A 27,103-nucleotide genomic window follows, 5' to 3' on the forward strand; every position below is an offset into this window, starting at 1 on the left:
ACAACAGCGATTTCTGAAGGTTGTGTTTACTTTTTCACATAATCTGTTCAGTGATCCATACCCATCCACCTCTCTCTTCATATCTCTTCATCTCTTTGAGTTGCCATAAACAGCCACTTCAGTATCGTATCAGGAACTGCAGAGAAGGCGCCCGAGGGCACTCATGGGCAGAATGGCACACTCACAGTTCGTAATGTGGGATAGGAGTGGGTGCAGTCCTGTAGTGCAGTTCGTAAGCCTCAGTTAGTGCCGAACAAACAGCTGTGATACCGTAATTCCTGATTGCAGCTTTAATAGAATCTCTCTAGCGTTTACTTTCTCTCATCTGCCCCCCCCCTCTTTCCATTTCAGTAAGTATGCAGTTATGTAAGGGCCTGGGGTCAGAGTGTCATGGCTGTTGCTATTAGTTACCGAGCAGGGCTGCAAGCAGGAAAGGCTGGGGGGATGAAAATGGATGGAAAAAAGAGGTCACAAACACATATAAATAAAGGTTCCTGCATTTAATATACTGTTAGGGGAAAAAACCTTTAATGGGTGTAGAGCCATTATAATATGCCCAGGATTTAATTAACAACATGATTCTTTATTCAGCCACACACTGAAAGATTCTCGAGGGGACTAAAGGTGGTTCTTGCTCCAAACGACCATTTCTGGCCATTTAATTAAGACAGCAAAGAGGAATTAAGGTGTGGAACGTGACCACCATGGTTTGTAAAAGCTTTCGATCAATGAAACACAGGCACTTTTATCAAAACCAAGAGTTTGAATTTGTGACTTCAGAGCACGGAGAAGGCTTTTTGTCATGGGACAGACAGATAATGTGTCTCAGAGGAGGCTTGATTAGAGACGGAAAGGTAGGCAGTGGTGCTGGAGGCTGCTGGAAACAGAAATAAACACACTACGCAAAGAAAAAAGGATGGAATAGGGAAGGGAAGAGAGCCGCGTTAATATGAAAAATGAAAACAGAAAGAGACTGACAGACAGATGAGAGAGAGAGACAGAGAGAGGAAGACATGGGTGGAGATGGAGTGGTGACAGAGACAAAGAGAGTGAGGAATACAGGATAAAGGGAGTGAGTGGAGAGAGAGAGAGAGAGAGAGAGAGAGAGAATCACATTGTGTACTCCAGCTCTGCTCCAGTAACCTACTTACCGTAATCTTCCTTCTCTCTGTTTCATAACAGACCCCTGCCAGAGAATTGCATCACCAAGCCTTCCCACATGCACTCTCTGCTGTTTCCTCGTCATCACAGCCATTTTGGACCTTGATAGTGCATAATAAACATACACACACAAGCAAGCGGGTGCTTTGTTTCTAAGGCCTGGAATCAACACATGCTTCAGGGGTGACAAGCACAGCTTTGCTTTCCTGGAACGGAAAGAGCCTTTCAGCGAGCCATCTTTTTGGCAAAAATAAGGCTGCAAAGTGTGTTAAAAATACTCTACGTTTCTGACAAGGTGCCAAGACATCTGTGGTTATTAGACTATACTCCTTCCCTCCTTCTGGGGTTCCTTCTGAATGACATGTTTGGATCTGTTTCCTATTTAGCAAGCCTGAAAAAACAGATACACTGTGCTTACTCACATTGTTAAAGCCTGGAAGGATAGAGCGGATTTTAATTACGCATTATAATCGGAAGACAGCCTATGTTGCTTCATTAAAGGAGAACTCCACCCGTTTGCAAAAATTCTACATAATTAAATGGTTGAGATGTAAACAAAGTCATTCAGAGTGGTTTCATGTGAAATATTCCTCTTTAATGCCTTTAAACTTTAATGCCTCTGAAAGCTCCCTCCCAGGTTATTACATGAAATAGTTAGATACATGCTGCCTGGTGCACATAAAGAAGCATTGCATTAGTGTCATTTTGTGATCAATGGTATATGCAGGATGTTGAAAGTCCCCAAATAAAGTTTATATTATTTTTATAGTGTTAAAACAAATAATCATGGCTGTTTTACCAGTATTAACATTCCATAAAAATACTCAAGAGGACACGTGTAGGTTCAGGTTGTGGATAGTGAATAAAATGGCTATATTTGTGCTGTAGACATAGCGACCCCCAGGTCCTACCACCACCATTGCAAAGCAGTTTCTCTACAGTGAACCACTTCACATGAAACCCCCCTGAATGACTGTTTACATCTCGGTTCAGAAATATATCTCGTATATTGAGCATATCGTGCTAAGCACGTCCTTACCTCTAATTTGCTGTGTTTTAACCTGCATAACGCACTAACGCTGACTTGGCAGTTCCACCTTAAGAGGCGGCGGGATGCGCGTCCCCGTGAGGGGAGTGTGCCTATGTGTGTGTGTGAGTGTGAGAGACCGAGATCATGTGAGAGTCCATGCGCCGGAAAGTAGGTTAGCAGGGTAGACTGAGAGGAAGGCAGAGCTAACGCAGAGCTAGAGAGAGAGGGAGTCCGCGGCGACTAGCCACCTTAGCGCTCAGTGCAGGTACGCGAACCAGTTCGCTGCAACAACGCTAACAAAAGTGCTTTTGCAGGGCACCGAGCTCCGAGGGAATACCTGGAACAACTCTGAGGATTTTTTTTCTCGTCCTTCATTGTTTTCCGTTTTCGATAATGCTCCCCGCCGGAGCCGAAAGCTTATTTTTAGCTAGCTGTCTCAAGCTAGCCACTTAGCTTAAGCCCAACCAACTTCTTTCTCGTTTAACTCGCCGCGCGGTGACACATCGAGGACTTCCGAAAACCCCGAAGACGGCTTAAAAATGCGAGGTGAGTGTGTCTGCGCTTTAATTCAGCTCCACTACACACACGCTAAGCACAGTAAACCACTTCTGAGCGGCTGAAATCGCCGCGTCTGCTGTCATGAACAAGTAAGCAAACGCTATCTGCTCTGTTAATTAAGCGCTCGCGCTTGTTTATTTGTTTGTTTGTTGGTGTCGCACGTGCGCTGCGCATGCTCGGAGAGCACGCCGCTGCTAACCGCCCTCACTTTTTCAAGAACCAGCATTTCGAGCTGCGCAACGCGGAGCTGCTAATCCTCACTGCCATTTTCCGCTGATGAGCTTAACGCTGTCCCTCCGTCCTGCCGCGTGTTCGGTCTCCCATGATTGTGCATTTTAATGCGATTTTTTTTGTTTTTTCCTCACGCGGGGCTCTGCACGTCCCGCAGAGCAGCTGTGTAAAATAAAAGGGACATTTGGGACATTTTGCGTTTTTGCATTGCACGGGGATAAATAAACACTTCTCAGCTCATCTGACAGTTCAGGTGACAGGTAACGGTGCTACAGCAGGGGTGGTTCGTCGGGGAGGTCCATTGTATTACGTAATGAGGTGGGGGTGATAAAGATGACGGGGCAGTAAATTAATAAAAGGTTTCATATGTAGTTGCAGACGAGCGAGAGCGGTGAGTGACGGGTACTGGCTCACTTAAGAAATCCACTCTGTCGGATTACAGCGACAGAGCAAATCGTTCTCTTATTTGTTATTCGAGGTTTTCTCCATGGTTTGTTGTCGCTAGGCTGACTCCGTTGACGTTCAGTCCGGGTCTGTGAGGCAGTGAGTCAGTGCCTTCCTCTCTCGTGTCGACTGCGTGTTGTTGTTTGCCGAGAGCAGCATGGCCGGCTGTGTGAGCTGCCTGTTCTACTGACCTAGATCTGTCAGCGGGGAGAGAGCCAAACGGGAGGGAGCGAGAGGGAGGGAGGGAAAAGGGAGAGAACGAAGGAGAAAACGAGAGGGAGGTAGGGAGAGGGCGGGGTCTCCGCAAGGACTGGGCGGGGCTTAGCCAGAGTCGTGCAGGTCCATGCGGTTAGTTAGCAGAGGCTGCAGCGCCTTCGCCTGAGGCCAGCTGTGCATCACATACTTGAACTTTGTTGTATTTTCTTTCGTTGATCTCTGAACAGTTAACGCGATCCACCCAAATAGAGATTCTGTCCGTTTACGTAACCCACACACTTTTTAAAAAAACTTTGAATCTGATTTATTAGAGTACAGAGTTTTGCATGAGGATGGGCAGCCTAACTTTTTGTTTTAATTTTTTTTTTTTTTAATACCAAGGAATCACAGTTTGATAGTTAAGACAATTACATAATATTCTTACCAAGCAAATAAATATACATAACATCAGCAACCACAAATAACACTCAGGAGTATTTCATTACATTGAAGCTGTTGTAGATTATTTTAGACTTAACTGGCCTCCACACTTCATGTTATCAAATTGCAGGCGCAGACTTGCAAGACTTACATGCACGTTACAGAAATTTTCATTAAAGATTGTTTATTTGCTTCACGGACCCTGACACTGAGGAAGAAAGCACATTATGAATACTGAATAAAACCAACAGCTTCTGAATTTGGCTCCTCAAGGCATTACCTAATCATCCTGCATACAAAATGTTACAGTTTAACCGTGTATGATGTAAACTGACTAAGTACAAGAGTTAATCCAGCACGTCTGAAGCGTATGGGGTGTGCCGTGCAGCTGCATGGCAGTGGGTTATTTCTGCCTTTTTCAAAGCCAGACTGCACAACCAGACACTGAATTTGTGCCGAAAGAGAGGTCTTTTTTTCTCTCTCTCTGGGTAAACACGAACAGCGACTCGGTTTTACACCCTCATTTACAGAGGGATCATACTGCCCATGTATGTTTTATGACACAAAAGACTATAGGTTTGGTTTTGTTTGACCTGTCTTATCTAAAAGCCTGGAACGTATTGTCCCTACTCTTGTTTTCCACGGAAAGGTGATATTTGGCGTAAGTGCTATTTGGGATTTTACTGCAAAGATTCTTTTTATTTTTATTTAGAAACATCATAGATGAAAAAAAATTAATTCCAAAGAAGAGAATGGACACAAATAGTGTCCATGACAGTTATAAACTATAACCAGCACGAACTGGGCATCAACGTATTGAAATCTAGCTTCAGAAGATGAGAATGGAGATAAAGTTCCAGCTCTTTGTGATACCTGGATACCTGAGACACTGCTCTTTATTTCTCACGAAGGGCCCTTTTCAGTAGAGTTTGGGACTGACAGGTACACAATATGAGACATAACAAAAAAAAGAGGAGTTCGTCTGATACAATACAGTACATTATTCTTGCAGGAGTGCCATATTATCCTTTAGGTCATGAGTTTAAATTTGATACATTGCCTTATTCATATTTCGAGCACATACTCAGTAGGCCTGTCACGATCATAAGATTTTAGCTGACGATTAATTGGCATGTAAATAATTGTGAGAAACCATTTAATTGTAGTTGTTTATGTTCATTGTATGCAGCTGTTAAGGTACAAGCCTTAATTTGTGGATTAGCTATCCTGCATCATACCTATGGCACCCAAGACACAGCTTGAGCTCAAATAAACAAACATTGCTCACTGCTGCCCTCTAGAGGTGGGCACCAGAGCTAGTCTTATGTGGATTTGCCTTAAACTAAAATCTGAATCTGAAAATGCACCTAGATCACATTCTGTTCATCAACATCGACATATGACTTAAAGTTAACAACTGTGGAAAACAAATGTGATCAGATGATTATGACCGGCCTGATCCTTAACATGTCAGCTTCCATCTATCTTGGCTAGTTTCAGATAGCATTTCGCTGCTGTCGGAAGAAAACCTCGTATCTCCATTTTTGATGTTTTTCAGTTTTTAATATAATTTGAAAATGCCTGTTGTTCTGTACATTGTGGGTAAATTTCATGATGAATGGTCCAAAGAAATGGCCCAAAATTACTTGGAAAGATGTCTGGTTCCATTGACTTCCATTAAAAGTAAAGTAGTCTTTTTCCTTCTCTTGTAAAGTTACTATTTTGGAGATACAAGGTTTTCTTCCGACAACAGCGATTTATTAAAAGAGTCTTTTAAAGCAGAACATGATTTGTTCAGTTCTTTTTTTATGGTTATCATAAAATTTTGGATGAAATATGAATTGGCATCTCACCTGATCTACCAAAGCACAAACAGGAGAATTATTGTGTTCTGCTTTAGGAGAAAACCAATTCCCTGTAGACACACAGTGCTAATCATTAACCAATATGAGAAGAGAGATTGCGTTGAATTGCTGCCATTTTCAGTAAAGGTTTACATGAGAAGGAATGGACAGCGGGGGAAAAACATTATCAGCTTGGTAAGAAGCTATTAAATTTGCTTTAATTTATATAAATGACATAATTCCACAGTTCCAGTGTGTTACTCAACCATTTGTTTAATGTAAACCCCACATGAGCTACAGTGCATTCAGTGAACACAGTACACAAAAGAACAAGCAGGCCTGGTTATTCCCTTTGTGAGTCATTAGTGGATGTGACTGAACATGGATGAGCTCTTACGTTTTGTTTTAGTGTACAGAAGTACAGAAGATGCAACACCTGCCCTTTTCTCTCAGTGACCGGGCCAAGGTGCTGCCTCACTGACACACTGACCGCCTTATGTGCTCAGATAACTCCTTCACTGTTACTGCTGTTGCACCTGCACACAATAGCTCATGTGCTGTACCCCGAATGCACATGAGGTATTTGGTGTTACGGCAGGGTTATGAGTTCAATAAATTATATGAGTGGTGACTTGCAGGGCATTGATCTTTCTACTGGCCTACATAGCACATGCTAATCTTATAGGAACCTATATCCAGCATTGTACTTGTCCTCTCACATTCGTAGGGCTTATGGGCCAAAAACAGTCAAACTATTTTAACATGCCCGTTTTCTTTAGCCTTTAGTATTAAACAGGCAATTTTATGTGCCTTGAAGACTGACCTCTGTTCATTTTGGCTGCCCTGAATTGTACCTCGTTCAAAAAGCAGTTCAGGCCGAAACACTACGTAGAACTTCAGTGTGAATTGGCAGAGCCGAGCTACTTTTGGCTAAATAGGTGGGTACATGTAAATGTCTGATTCTCATGACATCACAAAAACCTTGAATTCAGAACGGGCTGCTTTTGCAGCTTAATGCCCATATATGAATTTGGGAGTGGACAGTACGTGACATTCTAACAGTGTTTACATATTCTATTGATTATATTCAGTTTTAGCATGACATTGGCCCTTTAAAGTGTCCCTAACAACAAGGCTTGATTGCTGAATAACGACATAATTTCCCCATAAAGAAAAAAGGAGGGAAGCCTTTCATTCGTACACTGAAGGCAAATTGAAAGGGCCTGCTTTTAACAACACTTCATTTATTCATCACTGGACATTGCACGTTAATCAACATAAAAGTAAGTGCACCACTGCTGGCCAGCTCGCTAATTTTCAGCCGTCGGGTTGAGTGGAACCGCATGGCAATGAATGCTTAATTCTTTTCATGCTCTGCAACCCAAAAACACGCTAAGTCAAAGGAACCTGCTGCGTCATGCATTTATAATGCATATTAAAGTTTATTTCCCTGACATTTGAGTGAACCTGGAGAGGTTATGAAAGTGTCCCAAGGTTGCCCACCGTATTTTGCAAAGTTGGTGCTTGTTTTAAGTCTCAGGAGCAGACGTACCCAAATCTGATCACTTACAGAAAGGTCACTAATTTGTGGAAGAAGGTCCTTCCTGTGTGATAATGTGGGAGTATTATGTTTAAGGTCTACTGTATTGTGTTACCCTGATAGATCAGATGAGCCTGCTGTGCTGCTTTTTCTAGGAGCCATATGTGGTTATGGTGCTGTATCATACCTTTCTTTTATAGCTGCTGTCATGAAGTAGGTATTAATCCATCAAAATTTCCCCTAATTTTACGTTCCATGTCAGCCTTAACTATAGTTTTGTAGCTTTTGCTGCTCTATATTGTGACTAGACTAGAAAAGATAATAGAGAAAGACAATGCTGGTGGATTTCTTAATATGTTGTGAAAGCTCAGTGGTGAGTATAGGCTACTGTTTTATGCCCACATAGAAGATGTGGAGCCTATTTGCATTCTTTTCTGATTTGTATAACTTGAACTCACCACATAGCAGTGTGCTCGGTTCCAAAGCAAGAGAGAGCAAAAATAGCTTTACGATGGACATCAGAAACCAATGCAGTATGGTCTAAATACGTTCCAGTGACTGTGATAGTCATATGACTGCAGCAGGGCCAAAGGTAATCTGCATGCAAGCCAAATGAGATCAGATTACCCTTTTAATGATATCCAGCTTTTTTTATTGGGTAACACATCAGTACAGGGAACCATGAGGAATATGGACATAAGGACAAGGAAGAAATAAAGTGAAACAGTTTTCTAGGCAGGGAAAAGGTATGTATTTGTATTAAATGAAAACGCTATGTATCGCACATAGAAATCATTTTTACAGCCTTTTTGTTCTTCAGATTTTCAATCTCTATATTAGTGTTTTAATTGCAAGACTGAGGGGGGATAAAGGCCTTTTTTCACTGAATTTGCATTTGTGAGTATAGAAAATGTAGTGTGCTTTCGTTTTAGCATGATAAAACCATTAGGAGATGTATTTTATGTGTATTATCCCTCTTAAAGTATGCTTACAGTGCTGCGCAGTCGTTAGATGCCGGTCGAGCCGAGTTCCACCTTAAGAGAGGAAAAAAAGAAAAAGCCTATTCAAATGATGTGCGCTTAGCTGCCTCCCACACGCCTACCCCTTTTTCAGTCAGGAAAGTGTGTCAGTAGGGCAGCGGGTGCACATGGGCTGACAGCCAAGTGTGCCTGACTGACATCGCGCTCAGCCAATCTCTCGCTCGCTCTCCAACCCTCCACCAATAGGTGCCAAGGAGCTGGGAGTGGGCAGTTTCTACTGCGTCACTGGACCACAGCCCCAGTGAATGGCTGTGTTTGAGGCACGCAGGCAGACGGTGGTTATATAACTCGGAACAGAGAGGGAGGGGGAGAGGGGGGCGTGGCGCTCAGGGGTTTACAGATTTTTCCATTGCATGTGTACACAGGCTTGTTCTGTGCTTTTCTCTCTCTCACAGGGAGGGAATACAAAATGGAGGACAAGCTTTTGTCCCGATTCACGTCTCTGCTTGTTGTGGTTAAGGCTTTTACATTATGCCGCCATATGGAATGGGGAGTAGCTATGTGAGCTCTTATGTAATCATTACAAAGCATTATTATCTAGGCTTCTCAAGAGTCCCAAATCACTCGCCTGTCATTTAAGAGAATGGCTGGTTTAACTGCATCAGTACTTGCGACATTATAGGCATGCAGAGCAGCTGCTGGTCTTTGCTGATGAAGTCCTAATAATAGCTTTCTAATTCACGTTGTGCCTTTCAAGGCAAATGAATCAGAATATACTATGCGTTTGTGCAAAGGTTTGTGTGTCCCTGGTCAAATTACATGTTGTGTTCATTTTCTAAGTGAAAATCAGTTAAAACACCTTCTACATCAGTGGTCACTAGCCCTGGTTCTGGAGATCTGCCTTTCTTTCTAGTTCCACAGTGACACACCTGCTCCTTCTATTGAACTTTTTCAAGAGGTCTTGATTGATCCCTGTAAGGATTTGATTGCATTCAGCCACAAGAGCACTAGTGAGTTCAGACTGTGGTTATATGGTTAGTTCTGGATCACTACAGCTCATCCAAGCTCCACAGCCCAATGCTGGGGGTTTATACCCTTATGGTGATGCTTGGCATTGGACATGGCAACCTTAAGCTCATGTACAGCTGCTCCAGAGTGTCCCATTCTACCAGCAGTGCTTTTCTATGGAGATCATACAAGCTATGTCACCTGTGTCAGCAAAGGGAAGCTCCATACAAGACCTAAATTAGAAGGCCTGTCTGAATACTTTTGGACACACAGTGAAATGAAATGGGTGACTACAGTTATCATGCCATATCATGTCATATCAGTTTCTTTTTTTTTATGTAGAAGCCACCCAGAGCAGCTTGTTGTGTTCCTCAGTTCTGAGCAAGACTTCACAGTCTCTGCTGGTTATCTAACGGTCATTTGAACCCTCTGCTGGAGGCCCATGGGGGGGTTTCAGAGATATGACGCTTTTCAGTTGGAGTAAGAGAGAGCGATAGAGGGGCCAGTGTTTTCCACTTCAAGGGAATTTTTGGCACTTTTTACTACTTTTTTTCTGTTTATAGCAGAATTTACTCATAAAGTGCTCCATTATTAAAGCCGTCTTGTTGTTGAAAATCTGATCTTTGCTACCTCTGTGTTTTATTCCCATCATCTTTTCCTTCATTGAGTTACTGTCACAAAAGAGCAACTCACAAAGTAGCTCTTTTGTTCTTCCGTTTTTTTGTTTTGTCTGAAAAGCTTGTATTTAAGCCAGCGGTGAGTCTCAGTAAATCTCTGTCTGATAAGAGTACATGACGGGTTCCTGTTTCTCCTTTTCATTACTTCACCATTGTGCTTGTGGAGGGATGTGTTAGTCATAATGGCTTACTTTGAAGTGAGTTGGCCAAATGGGAGACCATTAAGAAGAACCCATTACACCAGACCATTCAGAACCACTTGCATGTGTGTATAGTACATCTTACCTTACTATTAGTGTGCTACACTGTGACTTGAAAGTCTAATACTGCTCTGTGTCTCTGTTTATCCACAGCTCAAATAGAAGTGATTCCGTGTAAGATCTGTGGGGACAAGTCCTCTGGGATCCATTATGGTGTTATCACCTGTGAAGGCTGCAAGGTAGAAATTTATCCATCTAATCTTGCACTTTTGCCTCCTTTAAGGCATGTTGTTCTCTGTTTTAAACATGTGATTTATGAGTTTGCTTCCTTCAGTTAGCCCAAGTAACAGAACAGAATTCTTATGCAGGCAAAGATATTGCATGTACAACATTGTCTAGTTAATAAAGTATTGAATAGTGTATTAGCTAATGTAGAAAGATTCATCTTGATTTTGTTCTCCATCACTGTCCTGTCACCTCATAATCTCATAACATTGTACACCAATTGATAACACTGGTTGGCCTTTCTGTTGTATTAACATTTCGGAATGGCTTGGCCAATGGGCTTAATAAAGGGCCACTCGCACCATTTAGATTGAAAATTAGAACAATATTTATATTTTTAACGCAGTGGAAACTTCACATCGAGTCCATTTTTTAAAATTTTTAGTTTTTTATTTTTTATTTTTTTAGAAACACTCTAAACAAGACTGACCTTGGTTAGTAGCACAGATGAGTTTAGCGTTTTTTTTCTTTTAAGTACTGCAACTTTAAGATCCACAAACTGGGCATTATACAAAAAGACAACAACATGGAGTTGCACTACCTTATACAGTATATATATAGTTAAAACTGCAAAATAAGTGATTTTGAAGGTATTTTTATGTGTCAGTGAAGAGTTCGAGGCGTCTGCTTGTAGCTGTTCATGTTAAAAAAGGAGCAAACTAATTATAGGAAGCCCATCCTGATATACAGCTCCTGAGTCACGGGTAAGACATGACTGCAGTTTCATTTTGCATCTGTTTGCAGGGATTTTTTCGCCGGAGCCAGCAGAACAATGCCATGTACTCGTGCTCTCGACAGAGGAACTGCCTCATTGACCGCACAAACCGCAACCGCTGCCAGCACTGCCGGTTGCAGAAGTGCCTGGCACTGGGCATGAGCCGAGACGGTGAGTTAGCATGTCTAAGCACAGGAAAAGAAAACCCCAGCATAGGAAAGCCTAAAAACAAACACACACAACTAGGCTTCTGAGAGTGGGTTAATCAAAGCTTTTTAACGAAAAAAAAAATAGTTAAAATCTCTAAAGCCTTACTATTTGTACTTATGATCATATGCCCAGTGTTTGGCATGTATGAGGCAAACTGTACATTAATGACTCCCTCTTTGAAATGTTAAAACATGTGTATCTGACAAATAGTCCTGATTAAAAGAAGAACAAGGAAAGATCAGACACAGTTGTTGTGTGGGGAGGGTTATGCAATTAAGTGGTGTTCTGAAAAGACAGTGTGTGTCATATTGAAACGTCATGAGAAACGAAATTACCAAAAGGCTAAATCTGAGACTGAAACTGAAATCTCTCACAGAATGTGTTTGTGATGATGTATGTTTACTCTTACAGGGTTTCACAACAGTGCACAATACACAGAATGCCCAGACATGCATCATTAACTGTAGTCGTTTTATACCCTGTTGTAAAACTTCACAGACAAAGTCATAGCAGTGATGCTAAAAGGAAGGCATCCGTTCCCACTTTCCTGAGTCTCTGGTCTAATGAAATAATAAGTTAAAAACATTCAAATTAAATTATTCCTGATAAGCATGAAGTTGCCCACATCCTGAACCCAATTACCAAACTAGGTCACTGTTTAACTTGGCAAGGTGATGTTTTTCCTGCTTATCCCATAAGCAGTATTTTGTATTGATCTCTTTAAAGTCTGTACCCAAGCCTAATTTTAACACCATGCATCTCTGTCCCTCCTGTAGCGGTGAAGTTCGGCCGCATGTCTAAGAAGCAGCGCGACAGCCTGTACGCGGAGGTGCAGCGTCACCAGCAGCTGTCTCAGGACTGCCTGTCTGGCCTTGGCGGGGGTCTGACCCGTGAGCACGAGGAAGCGGGTGAGGACAGTGGTCACAGCCGCTCGTACAGCAGTGGGGGCTCCAGCGCCGCCCTCAGCGACCTGGACGACATCGCTACCCTTCCCGACGGCCTTCTTTTTGACTTGCCACTCACTCCAGGCGAGGCGGGCGAGTATTGCGGCTTAGAGCCGTTTGATAGCGGAGCAGGGGGCGGGGCAGGTAGCGCAGGGAGCGGCAGCTCATCCACTCAGAGCTCTCCGGAGCCCAGCGTCCTGGACATTGCTGAAGCAGGAAGAGTGAAGCACGAGTATCAGCTACTGCCTGAGCCCAGCCTCCTCACACATACGCTGCTGGGAGCGCTGCCTGATGACTGCTCCCTTCTTGATATAGGTGGGTCTTCTGCTGAAACACTACTGTGTTTCTGTCAGGGCTGCAAACTAGCAGGTACTTCTGTAACTGATTAATTCATTGAACGCTGTTTCACTAATTGGAGCACTGCCTCTGCAGTTTCTTCACACTTTGCCCCATCGCAGCAGTGGCAACAGTCAAAGTCCCATCTATTACTGTATGTCAGTCAGATGTCTCTTTACTGTTAAAGTAAGCGCTTTTTCTGCACTAATTGACAAAATGCACCTGTCTTGATAGGCAGAAGTCTAGCTTGTGACACTAGATCAGTCCCAACTCGTACTACAGTCTATCAAAATGGCTGTGTGTTTCCTATGAATGTTATAGAACATCATAGAGTGCTTTTATTTTAGGGTAAAATAACAACCCAATTATGATTTGTTGATCCTGTACAGGGAACAAGCTTAAATATGGCATTTTTCTGTACATTTTAGTGCACACTGTTGCACTGTTGATTGTAACATGTTGGCTAAAAAAATAAAGCATAAAATATACAATCTTTGTTCCTCCAGTAGATTAAATTTTCCAAGTAATTAGTAATTGTGCTTTAAATGTGCCCAAGTGTGTTCTATGTTGAGGATGTGTTTTCACTTAGAAAATCAACCAAACATTTTATTTAGCCAGAGATGCCAAACATTTGTATATAACTGTACAATGTCAATAATATTGATATTATTGATGCTTAGTCATTCTGATCATTGCAGCCCTAGTTCGCTGCTTCCCTGTAAACCCATCAACTCCAAATGAAATTTATATACTTAAATAAGTTTTACATGGAACGTGTGCACTTACTAAACATCCAGAGATTTTTAGAACATATAGCAGATTTAGAACATAAGTTATTAATTATATACTTATTAATATTATATTATATATAATATAATATTATATACTTATTAATATACTTATTATATTAAGTCTGATGTATTCTAAAAGGCACAACATGGTTTAATTGTGATTGGTTAAACAGTACCCAGTCCAAAATTATTCCAGTGCCCCTGGGAAAATGACTTGTGTTGTTGATTTTCTAAATGAAAAATAAACACACATTCTTTACAGGGAAAACACTTCTGCACACTTCACTGCACAACATTTTCTAAATGTTAAATAATGGTAAACATTAAAACAAACTCAGCAAATAATTAGACATTGTGCACTAAAATGTGTAGAAAAAAAATACATATTTAATTTGTTCCCTGTAGAGCAGTTGTGCCTTTTTTAAGCCATTTTTTGGCAGGTGTTCTTATCCAGAGCGACTTATTTTGATTATTTTTGATCATTTAGTTAGGAGTCTTGCCCAAGCACTCTTATTGGTATAGTGTAGGGTGCCGTGCCCAGACGCGGGATAGAACTCTAGTCTACACCATATAAGGCATAGGTGTTGCCCACTACACTATACCAACCTGTTGAGGATGTTCACTTATTTTCACAAAGAAAATCAAACAAATGTGTAATTTTACACTGAGTGTTCAAACCTTTGCATATGACTGTATAGTAAGCGCACTGAAAGTATGTTGCTAACAGCATGTACTGTATGTGTTTCTGTTTGTAGAGCGAATCACCCAGAATGTGGTGAAGTCTCACGTGGAGACATGTCAGTACAGCACAGAGGAGCTGAAACGACACACCTGGAACCTGTACACACCTGAGGAGACCCGCTCCTTCCAGCTCAAGGTACATTCAGAAGTCAGCAAGGCAGCAATTGAACTGTGATCAGTCAATTCATGTTATAACAAAAGTACTCATATCTTTGATGACCGCGTAAGCTGATGGAAAGATTGATGAGTGGTTGGATGGATAAATTAGTAGCAGTCTGTGTGATCTAGTATTATTTTGAAATACTGAAATATCTTGTTAGTTTTTGGAATTGACGTAGTAGAAGTGGCTAGCTTTGACCCTGTTTCTGTATTAGCAAAGTCATAGCTGTGATGCCTTCAAGCCATTTTAACGCTGCTTGAATTAAAAATCAACATTAAACCCCTTGAGGTTTTGTTACAGTTTAGTGATATTATTTATTTATTTATTTATTTGAAAAGGGGTTTTCTTGCAAAATTTTACAAATATCAAATATTTTACAAAATATCTTTTTTTTTGTTTGTTTGTTTGTTGTTGTTTTTTTTAACTTGTTTAATTTATCATGAAATTTTACTATAGTCCACATCAAATGTGGTGATCAGTTTTAGGCCATATTACTTGGGCCTTAAAAGCGAATTCCACCAACTTTTCAAACTGCATAATTCAATCAATGTGATGTAGACAGAGTAATTTAGAGTCTTTTGATGTGAAATTGTGCATCGTAGATAAACTTACCAGCTCTGAATTCTTTAGTGATGATCATAGAAACCATCCATCACAATATCCACAATACACATATATTCATTTTATTTTTTTTAAAGGACTAGTACATCAATTCTTGTCTTTTGAGTTTTATATGTAATGTTTATTATGATAAAATGGTAATTAAGTATTTTTGGGACTGTTTTGAACAACCTGCTCACCTCGCCACCATAAATGAATTTGAAAAATACATTTTAGGCCAAAATCTTATATCAGAACTATCACGAGGCCATGCCTTAAGCATCAAGCTAACTGTCTATGAGGTAGCATTAAATGCTTTGGACATCTGGTATCTACCAGCTTACCATCTGGTTCCTATCATCACAATTCTGACTCAAGTTTCTCTAAAAGTGACATTTCACATCAAACCGCTCTGAACAACTTGTTTACATTGTAGCCATTCAAGTATTATTTTGAAAACATTGTGGAATTCATGGATGGAAATATGCATGGGTGAATATTTAGACTGGAAGATAAATATAGAGATGAAGGGAAGAGTGGATGTCCTGATAGAAGAGAGAGATGCTAAGTTTGCGAGTTAACAGTACATATTGATTATCCACTTATTGATTTGTTTCATGGGTTTGCATCACTAGACATGCATTCTGTGCCTGACTGACTCAGTACTGACAAATTGATTAGATTACTGATAATTGTTTGATCTCTGGAGCACACATTCACATTGGACTATGGTAACGATCCACTGATTAACACATGGATTGTTGTGTCCAGTCTGCTGAGTGGATGTGGCAGCAGTGCGCCCTGCACATCACTAACGCCATCCAGTACGTGGTGGAGTTTGCCAAGCGCATCAACGGCTTCATGGACCTCTGCCAGAATGACCAGATTATCCTCCTCAAAGCAGGTCAGTGCTGTGCTCCCCAGCACCACACGCTGAGCCTGGGCTGAACTCAGATTAAATACACATACAGATTACAGATTACGTACACAAGATTACACACCTCAGATTAATATTGTCAGATTAGGGATTAATATAGTATCTTGTTCAGCTTCAATTGTATCATTGCACTTTTGGCACAGGACTTAAATTCAGCAGTATTTTAAATGGTTAAGGTGACACAATGATGAGTTAAATTAATGTTTTTAATCACACACACACACTTTTTTTAAATCTCTGAAATATGACAAATTGGTTACTATAGAGAAAGGCTTACACTATCATTCAAATGTTTTCAGTTTTTAGTAATATAAACCAAATGTTTTGAAGATACATGTTTAAAATTGCACACAATGTTTATACTTGCACACAATGCAAGTATAAAATAATTCTAATATAATGCTGCTACTTTACAACCCCATGGATTTCAACATGTCCATAGGAGGCTTGAAAACTTAAGAACTTTAGATGTATCCAGAATGATGGACAGAGCTGTAGATGGTTCCATGAACTGAGAAATTTGTATAATATCAAGTGGGAGGTTGTAATAAAATGAAGATTTAGAATATTTAAAAGTGGTGATCAGATATGAAGTCATGTAGCTTATCAAGAAATTACTGAAGATAAGTAACAATTTACTATTTAAAAGAATGGTTTGGCCAAAAAAAGTTTTTTATTATTATTATTATTATTATTATTTACTTACCCCAGGCATACACAGTAAGGTTTTGTTAATTTTTTATAGTTTACAGTAGGTCTTACTGTGTCCTAAACCACTTTGACAAGTCTCCACAAGCTTAATGAATATCAGGGTACAGTTTCAGTGGGTAGAGAGAAGGTTTGAGGATGTATCTGCCAAAAAGATTTGGGTGACTGTTGAACTCAACTGCTTCCTAATACCAAACATGTCTTCGCTAACCAACTACATCTGGGCAAATAGTGTAATTTAGATTTTTCACTGAACAATTACTTTAATAACTTTACGGCATTCTGAAAAAGAAAAAAAAACATTAAATGAAATACTAAATACAACATCTTAAAATGTTTTCTGCTGTCTGGCTGAATCAGTTATTATTGAATGGCAATTATTAATACACAAAGCAATTCCAAACTTTTGAATGGTAGGAAAAAGGAAAAAAAACATTGGGCTACGTTGCAAAGATGATGTAATTTGTCCTGTCCATATCACATTATTCACAGTCCTTAAGCTTTGTTTGCTAACGTTTTTCTCCTCTTGTCATTTTTGTCTCCAACTTTCTATCTTTTTATTCTCCATGCTAACCATTTGAATAATGATAATTACACTACAAAATATATTCACATATCTGCAAATTGTTTTATATCAATTTTAATTTTTAAATAAATTCTTCTGATGAAATTTTTCCATGGTAAATCTCTACTTTTAAAACCTTTCCCCTCCTTAAAATGTTTTCTTTTTAATTTGTTCAATGTTTTTGTTTTTTGTTTTGTATATATTTCCTATTTTTTTATTTTTTTTGTATGTGTATATGTTGGAATATACACCCCCCCCCCCCCCCCCCCATCTTTCCCTCCCTTCTTCCTCCCCACTATCTCTTTGTCGCTCTTTCTAAATATTTTCCCATTCAGGCTGCTTGGAGGTCCTGCTGATCCGCATGTGTCGTGCATATAACTCCGCTAATAACACTATGTTTTTCAACGGCAAGTTCGCCAGTCCTCAACTCTTTAAAGCGCTAGGTGAGTGTCTACCATCTTTCATCATAAAAATGCATTGTTATTGAAGTTAAGGGTGAAGTTTCATCAGGTTTTATTATCATCTGTGCAGTAAAATATGTTGTACCAGCAACTACTTAAAGGAAGCTTCCTTCCAAGAAGTACATTGCTCTGTACCTGGAATAGTTAGGTGTGGTTGTATACAGCATGCAGTCGTATGCAAAGGTTTCACCGCCGCTGGTCAAATTCCAAGTTCTGTAGCTTCCGTCTATGGAAATTTAATCTACAGTTAATCTGTTTTCATCATCAAACAAATACATATGCATACATCCACCTATTCAGCCTACAGAAGTTTAGCTTCACTCAATTATAATTCTAGTTCTTAAAGGCATTGTAATAAGAATAGCCTCTTTACTTCTAAAATGGTAAAATTAAAACTGTGACTGTTTTGGTACATAAAGCCACACAAATGTCATAACTGGAACTCAAGGGAAAAAAAGATGCCAGATGTAGGATATGGGCCCTTTAAACTTAATAAATAGAAATAAATAGAAATTTTGCTCTAAAATGCTGTGTTTGAGTTTATTCCCTGTATTTCCTCACAGGTTGTGATGACCTGGTGAATGCTGTGTTTGAGTTGGCCAAGAGCCTCTGTCGTTTGCAGCTGAGTGAGGAGGAGATGGCGCTGTTCAGTGCCGCCATCCTGCTATCACCTGGTAAGACACGCACGCATAAGAAATGTACAGTTCTACAAACAGTGAAACAGTCAAATGAGAGATTTATTTTGCCATTGTATTGCAGTGTTTCCCACAGAAATGTACTTTGATGCTGAGGTGTAGCCTGAGGGTGGTGGGTGAGGCGGGTGCTTGTTTGTGTCTCAAAGGAAAGACTACCAGGACTCTAAAACATAAATAAATAACAAAATTTATATTAATAACACATCTTTTCTTTGACTGCACTCTTTTCTTTGACTCTGCACTCCAATACACACAGGTTTCTGTTTACAGGACAATGTAGTCAGATACATAGAAACACTAAGACTTTTCAAGACATTTTCACGATACACAGTGTGTATCAGGAGAGTTAGTTTTTCTGAGGTTTGATAAGCTGGAAAAGAGAAGAACCAGGAGTATCATATAACAAAAAAAGTGCTCCAAAACTATTCAGATACTATGAGCACGATTTTATTTATCTCAATACACTGAAACTGGCCATATTTTGCTCTCCTTGTAATGAAAAATGCAGTTGGTCAGTGTTCTTTAAGTAAAGAGTATATCCATGATGTGCTCAAAAAAGCATATTGTGATGTAATTTGTGGTTATCTTTAATGATTACTTCCTGTAATTATGTTAATTATTACTTCCTTCTTTACTGACGCATTACTCTCTAACTCCAAACGTCTGTACCAACTGCACAACGGAAAAACCCTGTAACCAGTTTAGCTTGACTAAAGTTATGCATATTTGAACTGTTGTGCTGTTTCGATAATCTAGATACTAGCCAGTAGAACCAGCTCAGAAACAACTGCAACAAAATAAAATCTTTTTGAATAAAAGCTGTTTCTGACTGAGAATCCAGTCTGATTGTTTGTGAGCCACTCTGTTCCTCAGCTCGGTTAATCTTTATTCATCAGCTTCATATTAGCAAGACTAGATGCTGTGAGAGATCGCTGTTTACAGCACTAGCCCTGCCCTGCTCATGTTCACAATCAAGAGTCATGCAGTCAGCTGATGTAGCTAGCGCACGCTCATTCAGATTACGTACAAGCACTGACATGGATAATCTATGTAGAGCAAAAGCTTTAAATGCGGGTGCTTAAATGTAGCTTACCATTTTTTGTTACTTTGTACCGTATTACCTAAACACTCTTTATGACTGACTGGAGAAACCTGGTGTGGTTGGTTCTGTGACCTATATATAGTCTGCCTGCAATTACCACAATGCAACTGACATAAACGATCACTTGCAAATGGGCTCAAACACATTTCAAACAGAAACAGAAACTCTAATAACGTCTGCTGAAATGTACAAAATACTAGCCACCTGACTGTATTTCAGTAAGGTTTAATCTTGACCGATCACAGCAAAAAATAAAGTGCTTTGCTGACACCGTGATTTCAGTCTCCTTGTGCGGCAACTTCATAAAATATTTCTCAGTCTGTTAACTGATATTATGTAAGTGCTCACTCTCTCGCCATCTCCTTTCATGGTCTCTTCCACTCCCTTGACACGAACTGCGTTCCGCAAATCAGTTGCTATTTTGTTATTTCAAAATAGTGAATTCACTTATTATACTTGGGCAGGCATCTTTACAGCTGGGCACACTGCCAAAATGTGACTTCTGTGTATTGTATAACATATACCTCAACCACACCCTCAACACAAATATGCACACACAGTGCCTGCTTCTCCACCTTTCACATCCTCTCAGTGTCTATTGTATCATTTATCTCTCTCCTCTCTTCCCATCATACTATTCACTTTGTTTCATTGTCTCTCTCTTCAATAATTCTCTCTCACTTTCCCCCCTCTCTCTCAGATCGCCCATGGTTAACAGAGAGCCAGCAGGTGCAGAAGCTGCAGGAGAAGGTTTATCTGGCTCTGCAGCATAGCTTGCACATGTCAGGAGCAACCCCAGAGAAACTGGACAAGGTGAGACATGAGACAGACTAGATTACCTTTTCCTCATAGCATTCACACTAGGACCACCTACTCCTAGATTATTCACCTGTCTCTGAGGCCTTTTACTAAAGTAGATATTGTTCACTCCTGATTCAACTTAGCAAACAGTTCTTGATTTGGTTAAGAAATATTTCATTAAAAGATAAGGAAAGAGATGAATCGGACACAAATCTTTCTTTCTCCTTTGACCTGGTTTGAAATAGGCTAAATCTGTCCTTTGGGCTTTTTAGCCACAAGGTGCTGTTGAGGTCTCTGAAAAATAATGTGATCAACTGGCAGGCACTCAGACATTCATTCATTAGGGAGAAAATAACTTCTGGTTCTGAGCTGGACTTCAGCAGTTCTTTTGAAAAGTACATTAGACTCATCGTCTTTGTTTTACAGCTTCTAGCACCCTCTGCTGGACAAAAAAATACCTGTGGGGCAGCTGTAATGACACTGATTAAGGAAGGGTTCATTCATGTGTCAAAGCTTTGCTGTCATATCAAAACCTAAATGAAACAGTAGGACATTACAAAATGACTAAAATTTGAACAAGAATAAAATCTTGTTTGAATACAGTCAGTGTATTTTTTTTTTTTTTTTCTACCATTTTGGAGATGCAAGGTTTTCTGAAGGCAGTGATCCTATGTTTAAGCAAGTTGTTTCAATGCTGTGATTCTTTTTGCTTTTCTAGATGGTGTCCAAGCTGCCCCAAATGAAGTCCATCTGCAACCTTCACATCGACAAGCTGGAGTTTTTCCGCCTGGTTCACCCTGAAACGGCCTACAGCTTCCCTCCGCTCTACAGGGAAGTGTTCGGCAGCGAAATCAACTTCCCTGACTCCACTGACTGTTAGAGAGAGCGAGGCAGAGTAGTTGGTGGGTGGATGGAGAGGGTGAGAGAAAGAGAACCAGATTCAGCGAGAAAGAGAGTGTATTGGGGGATAGTGTGATGAAACAGATGAAGAAATAGGGAGATAGTGGACGCCTGAGGTGTAAAGCTATTTTTTAATACAAAAAGGAAAATAAATAAGAATCTGTATAAAACCTCACCTGACCAGCAGCCCACAGACAATCCAGCACCCTGTATCAGTGATCCATGTATACAGGAGCACTACTCCCACTATTATAGGGGCCAAGAAACAGCATTACACCTCCCCACACAAACCCCCTGACAATTAACAAGCAGCACACTCTCAAAACATCTCAAGAAGTGCATAGATAATCAGTGAGGAAGCACATTTGCATGACAACAGATGATCAGTTTGTCATTTGCAAAAGGTGAAATCTCTATTAAGCCGTAAACTTTGTCTCAAAAGGCACTGGTTCTCAATATTGTCCTTAGGGACACCCTGTCAGTCTATATTTTTGTTCCAGTCTGGCTCCCAGTACACTAAACGGTGGTTTTCCAAATGGTCCTGCTGTAGCACTGCCCTGCAGTTATTGCTCTTGGACTCTCTGCTTATTCTCTTTTTTCCATAACTTAAAGGAATTATCCAGTAACTAGTAGAGCTCCACAGTATATTATAAAATATTATAATAGCCTCAATACTAACATTGCTTAAAAGACCCATATCCTACATTATTCTTGTTTTTTTTTGTTTGTTTGTTTGTTTTTCAGTTGTATTGAAAGAAGAAACAGTTATATTTCATTTAACATTACCATTTAAACCTCTCTTTATCCATTAGATTAAACAGGCTGTTTTTGTTATTGTGCCTTTAAGACCGATACATGTTCTGATTGGCCGCCCTGTATTGTGGTACGCTAAAACACTCCTTTTAACTTTTAACATGAATGGGCTGCTGTGGAATGATTAGACAGTCCTATTTAAATGCATTGGTTTTTGTGACATCACAAAAAGAGTACATTTAAAGTATTAATTGACATATGAACCATTTGGACTGCCAAGTGAAGTGAAAGTTTCATAAACTTTTTTTTAAAAATACCACATGAACTTTTATGATTTTCATTGAATGAGCCCTGAAGTCTGTAACATGTAAATGAGCATCTAACCAAACCTGCTGCTTTATCTTGACCAATCACAGAAGGTCCATAGATAATTTTGTATGAAAGAATGCAGGTCAGTCTTTCACCCTGTCATAATGATGCAGCCCTTGTAACTGCTATGAAACTAATACAAGTTATGTAGAGAGTGAAGAATTCTCTAGAAAGTATGGGCCGTGAGGCTCATGGAGTCTAAATAGGCTAGGAAGTTGAATCAGGGCTGTCAAAGTAGAGAAAATGCTGAAATACTAATTCAGGTGTTGGGAACCAGAACGGAACAAAAATCTCCTCTGCCCTCTCCTCCACAGTTGCCCTTGGACAAATTATGAATGTATTTTTGCCCCAACAATAGCACTTAGCCTTGGGGTGCGACCGAATGTACGTACTGCACTTTGGTTCACCGACAGGCTTTTTTTTCTTTTCGAAAAAGAAACCCACATGAGTTACAAATGACAATCCATTAAGAAACCATTTAGTGCCCGGATCTTCAGCAGTACGAAGGGACCAACCTCCAAGTTCAAAAGAACTCCATACAAACATTTGTGCGCCAACCAGTAATTGAAAAGAGAGCTTGTGTAGTTTTTAATGCAGTGGCTTCCAACCCTGGTCCTGGAGTAGCACTGTCCTCCATGCTGTAGTGTTTTACCTGGTCTAACACACCCACTTCAGCTTGTTAATTTGCTGATTATTTGGGTCTGTTGGGTATTTCACAAAGTAAGATCTTTAGTTAGGTGCTGAAGCAGGTGTCTTATTTGCTTCTATTGTACATGAGTTTTCTTTGTTTAGCACAGGGAAACAAGGCAAAACTATTGGCAGTGGTAACTGACTGTAAAATGCAGATACATCAGGTAGAGATTGAAAAAAGAAATTGATAAATGTTATCAAATGTTATAAAAGTTAAGGGATACAACATAAAATGTGCATAAATTACGGCACATTTTGTCTAGTGTTTTATTTTTTTCCAGTATGGTAAATTCAGCAAAATGAAAAGTTGTTTTCTGAAATTACTAGAAATTAGCCGTATTTAAGTTCCCTGTAGAGCATATGTTAACTCATTTTTATGATTAGAAAATCAACAAAACATGTTCAAACTTTGTAGCTTTACTAAGAAATCTTGCTTAGTGAAATAATCCCCCATTTGTGTTGAAGCCAAGAAAACACTGAAATGTGCGAGGCAGGTGAACACTCCAGCACCACAGTCAGGAAACACTCTCTAACGTGCAATAAAAATGTAGTACTGTCAGTTTGATATTTCCTCCAAGAATCACTGACCTGGTAGATACACCAATAAGGTGGAGAACGTTTGTCCAACGAATACTTCCTAGCACTTACACCACGTGTACATGCTCACGTTCGCTCAGGCACTTGTTTTAGACAGTGTTTGGTGCTGCTCTTTTTTTTTTATTTTGTTTTTATTATTATTTTAAATGCAATGAGAAACCTCAGTCCCACATCCCCTACCCCTGTTGAATGCCACTTAAAGTAAGAACGAGAGAAAAGAAATTTGTTCTTTTTAATTTATACATACATTTATAGATGACTATTTTAAATAGGAATGTATATAAATATATATAGTGAAGAACAAGAGCGAGAAATATGGAGGGAGCAAGGAAAAGAGACAGAGCAGGTAAAGGAAAGAATGGAGCACATGGGATTTGAAATGAACCTCAAAGGTCAGCTATGGGACTGGACAAACAAACCAGGATGGTAAAAGCAAGCCGGTAAAGAACTTTTCCCATGGAAGAACCGCCGCACCTTGCAAACAGGAGTCCATCGTCCAGCTTTATTGAACTCCTTAACCTGAGCTGAGCTGGACGACACCCAAGAGGACATGGAGAGGAGAACGTTATTGGGGAACCTGCACCAAAACCAGCTGGTGCTGGTGTGGGTCCCTCTGATGCATTGATGAGCTTTTGAGGGGCAAAAGGAGACATTGCTATTTTTGAATCAGTCTGGACTTTAAAATATAAATGAGAGACGGATGAAGAGCTGATGCATAAAACATACTCAAAAGTGTGGACTTTCCGTATGTCTCACATGCATACACACACACAAAAAAAAAAAAAAAAAAGCACACGACGAGGGTCAGGTTGAGGCCGTAATTGGAAATGGTGCAGTTCTTAGTTGTATTATTTTGTAAATTGTGGCTCCTTCTCTCCTTTTTTTTTCAATTCTGTGGCCCACTTCCTGTCCCTCCGTGCTCCACTTCCTGCTCGTACCACCTCGGCATGACGGAAAAAAAAGGTCGACAGAGTTCTCAGCTACCCCCCTGAGTCAGGGCGTTATCGTTGAATTTCGCTTTATGGAACGATCTGGTACTACGTATGAAATAGTATCTTATTTCTTGAACTCTGTTTTGTTACGTGCAAACTCTAAGGAAATACACTGGAAACTGAACTGCCTGATAACTCTGCTTAGTTTAAGTGTACAGAGCCTTGCTGGTTGCATTCCTGCTTAATAAAACAATTGGCCTCATTCACCAACCGTTCACTAACGTAATGTCCACGAAGATTCTTACATTCACCAGTGTTTTCTTACTTGGCATTTGTGCTTGCGTAAGAACAGAATCTACAAACACACGAGCGTAAAGATGAGAACAGTTCTGTAGCTTAAGAACACGTCATCAATCTGACGTAGACTTTTTCTTCGGATCTTTCTCAAGAACACATTTAAGAACAAACTTAGGAAGATAGTGGTGAATGTGTGGCCACAATTTAGTAAGCATGGGAATTGAATCTTAATACATGGCCATGTTTAATAAGGCCTAGGAATGATAGAATTAAGTACTGGCTGTGACTTGGTAAAGCATGGGAACAAGATAATTATTATGTGATAATGAAGTAACAGGTAATTGATTCATAAAGTTGGGGCTGCAATATGATAAGGGGTGGGAACTTGAAGTCATTTGGGGTTGAAATGAGATGATTAAATTGTGGCCACCACTTAGTAAGGAGTGGGCATAATTAAGTCATGACTTAGAAAGGTCTGGGAACAAGATAATTAAGATATGACCACAGCTTTGCAAGGCCTGGAACATCTGTATACTTGTCTGCAACCAAATTGTTGAAAACATTGATTCCATATTTTTGAATGTCAATGTAAGTCATGGCCACAACTTAATTATCTTATTCACCTGCCTTAGTAGATTGTTGAACATTTTTATGTAGTAATGATGTCACCAGTGGGGCTCCATATATGTGTATTATCTACTGAGAAGCTAATGTCTCTCTCAAGCACTAAAAGAACTCGGGTAGTGAGTGATGTCAGTTCAGTCGATTGCAAAGTGTATAACTGTGATTATTACAATAATTCACACCTTTAGGTCCGTTGCATACCGTCTCATCATTTATAGAGGCTCACTTTCCCAACAAAGTGTACAGTACGAGCAGATTATCCTCTATATGTGCTCAGTTTTATATTGTTTAATAAGGTTTTTGTTGTTTTGTAATAAGAAAACTGTTTTCCATCTACTTTTTACAGAAACAAGCATCTTTTAAATGTGTCACTCAGGGAGATAGCTGGTCTCTGTCTTACCAGTGTCCTCACTCTGCCGACCACACACAGCACACACACACAACACACACACACCCCTTACACACACCACACTTTGCACCGAATAGGAGACCCGTATCCTTGATCACTGTGTCCTGTAGCTATATATATATATATATATATATATATATATATATATATATATATATATATATATATATATATATATATATATATATATATATATATATAATAAAATATAGTATATATTTTTGTGAATGTCAATCACAAAGTGTCAAAGACCTTTCCTCTTTCTTCTAATGTTGTACTACAGGATCTTTGGGCCTGAGTTATATACAGTCACGATATAAGAAAAAAAAAACCAATAAAAATCAAAGATGGATTTTATTCTCTGATGTATGTTGTTTTTACGTGAACTACATTTGTTGGACTGTAGCTGTTTTCCATTTTCTGAGTGACTCTCCACCAGCCTGTCTTGTTTGGTCTGTTTTTACAAAAGTAGCCTAAGCACAATAGAAATACCAAAAATATATATATTTTTTTTCCCTTTCACCTCTCCTGGACGTGTTGATGACAAAATGTTAGAACCTCATAACTGAATTAATCTCTCAGTGTGACACATTGTTGTAAAAATGTGCTTTAAGGAATGTAATAAAGTGTTTTTTCTTTTGTACTGAAGAGACACACCTACATTATTTTTAGTTTTAGGTATTTTGGAAATCCTGAAAGTTAAATGTTGGTTTAGTCACTGTTACAAATTAATTATACCTTATTAGAAAAACTTCTTAGACCAAAAGTGAGAAATGGAGAGGAAAGGAGAGGGGTGTTGCAAAATGTCCTGACCAGACTCCCCCTCTACCATGAGTGGATTTCTCAGCTTGACAAAACCAGCCTTGTGTGATTGTTATACCGTCATATGCAAAGGCTTGAATACTCTTGGTCAAATTACATCTTTTGTTGATTTTCTAAGTGAAAACAAATTAACACATACTTGCAGGGATCCTAAATATGGTATTTTTCTGTACAGTTTCTGTTAATTTGGTAAGTTTAAGATGTAGGAAAAAGTGAACGTAAAATATAATATGTGCCATAACTTTTGTCCATGCCACATTTTATGTTTTATCCCCCCCCACCCCTTATGTTCAGCAAATAAACTAACTCTGCATTAAAAGAATTGAAAGAAGTGTATTCTTTGTGGATGT

At 39.6% G+C, this 27,103-nt stretch overlaps 1 protein-coding gene across 1 annotated transcript; it reads left to right on the forward strand.

Moving 5' to 3' along the window:
• Positions 1-2,338: 2,338 nt before the first annotated feature.
• On the forward strand, positions 2,339-24,462 carry rorcb (RAR-related orphan receptor C b). Its single transcript, XM_017707446.2, has 10 exons — positions 2,339-2,737; positions 10,463-10,548; positions 11,339-11,480; positions 12,296-12,778; positions 14,346-14,467; positions 15,863-15,995; positions 17,637-17,744; positions 18,326-18,436; positions 20,260-20,372; positions 21,079-24,462. Exons 1-10 carry the CDS (start codon positions 2,731-2,733, stop codon positions 21,238-21,240), a joined length of 1,467 nt encoding a protein of 488 aa, XP_017562935.1. The 5' UTR covers positions 2,339-2,730; the 3' UTR covers positions 21,241-24,462.
• Positions 24,463-27,103: the final 2,641 nt, after the last annotated feature.

Source organism: Pygocentrus nattereri, chromosome 19 (assembly GCF_015220715.1).
Source record: "Pygocentrus nattereri isolate fPygNat1 chromosome 19, fPygNat1.pri, whole genome shotgun sequence".
Lineage (NCBI taxonomy): Eukaryota > Metazoa > Chordata > Actinopteri > Characiformes > Serrasalmidae > Pygocentrus > Pygocentrus nattereri.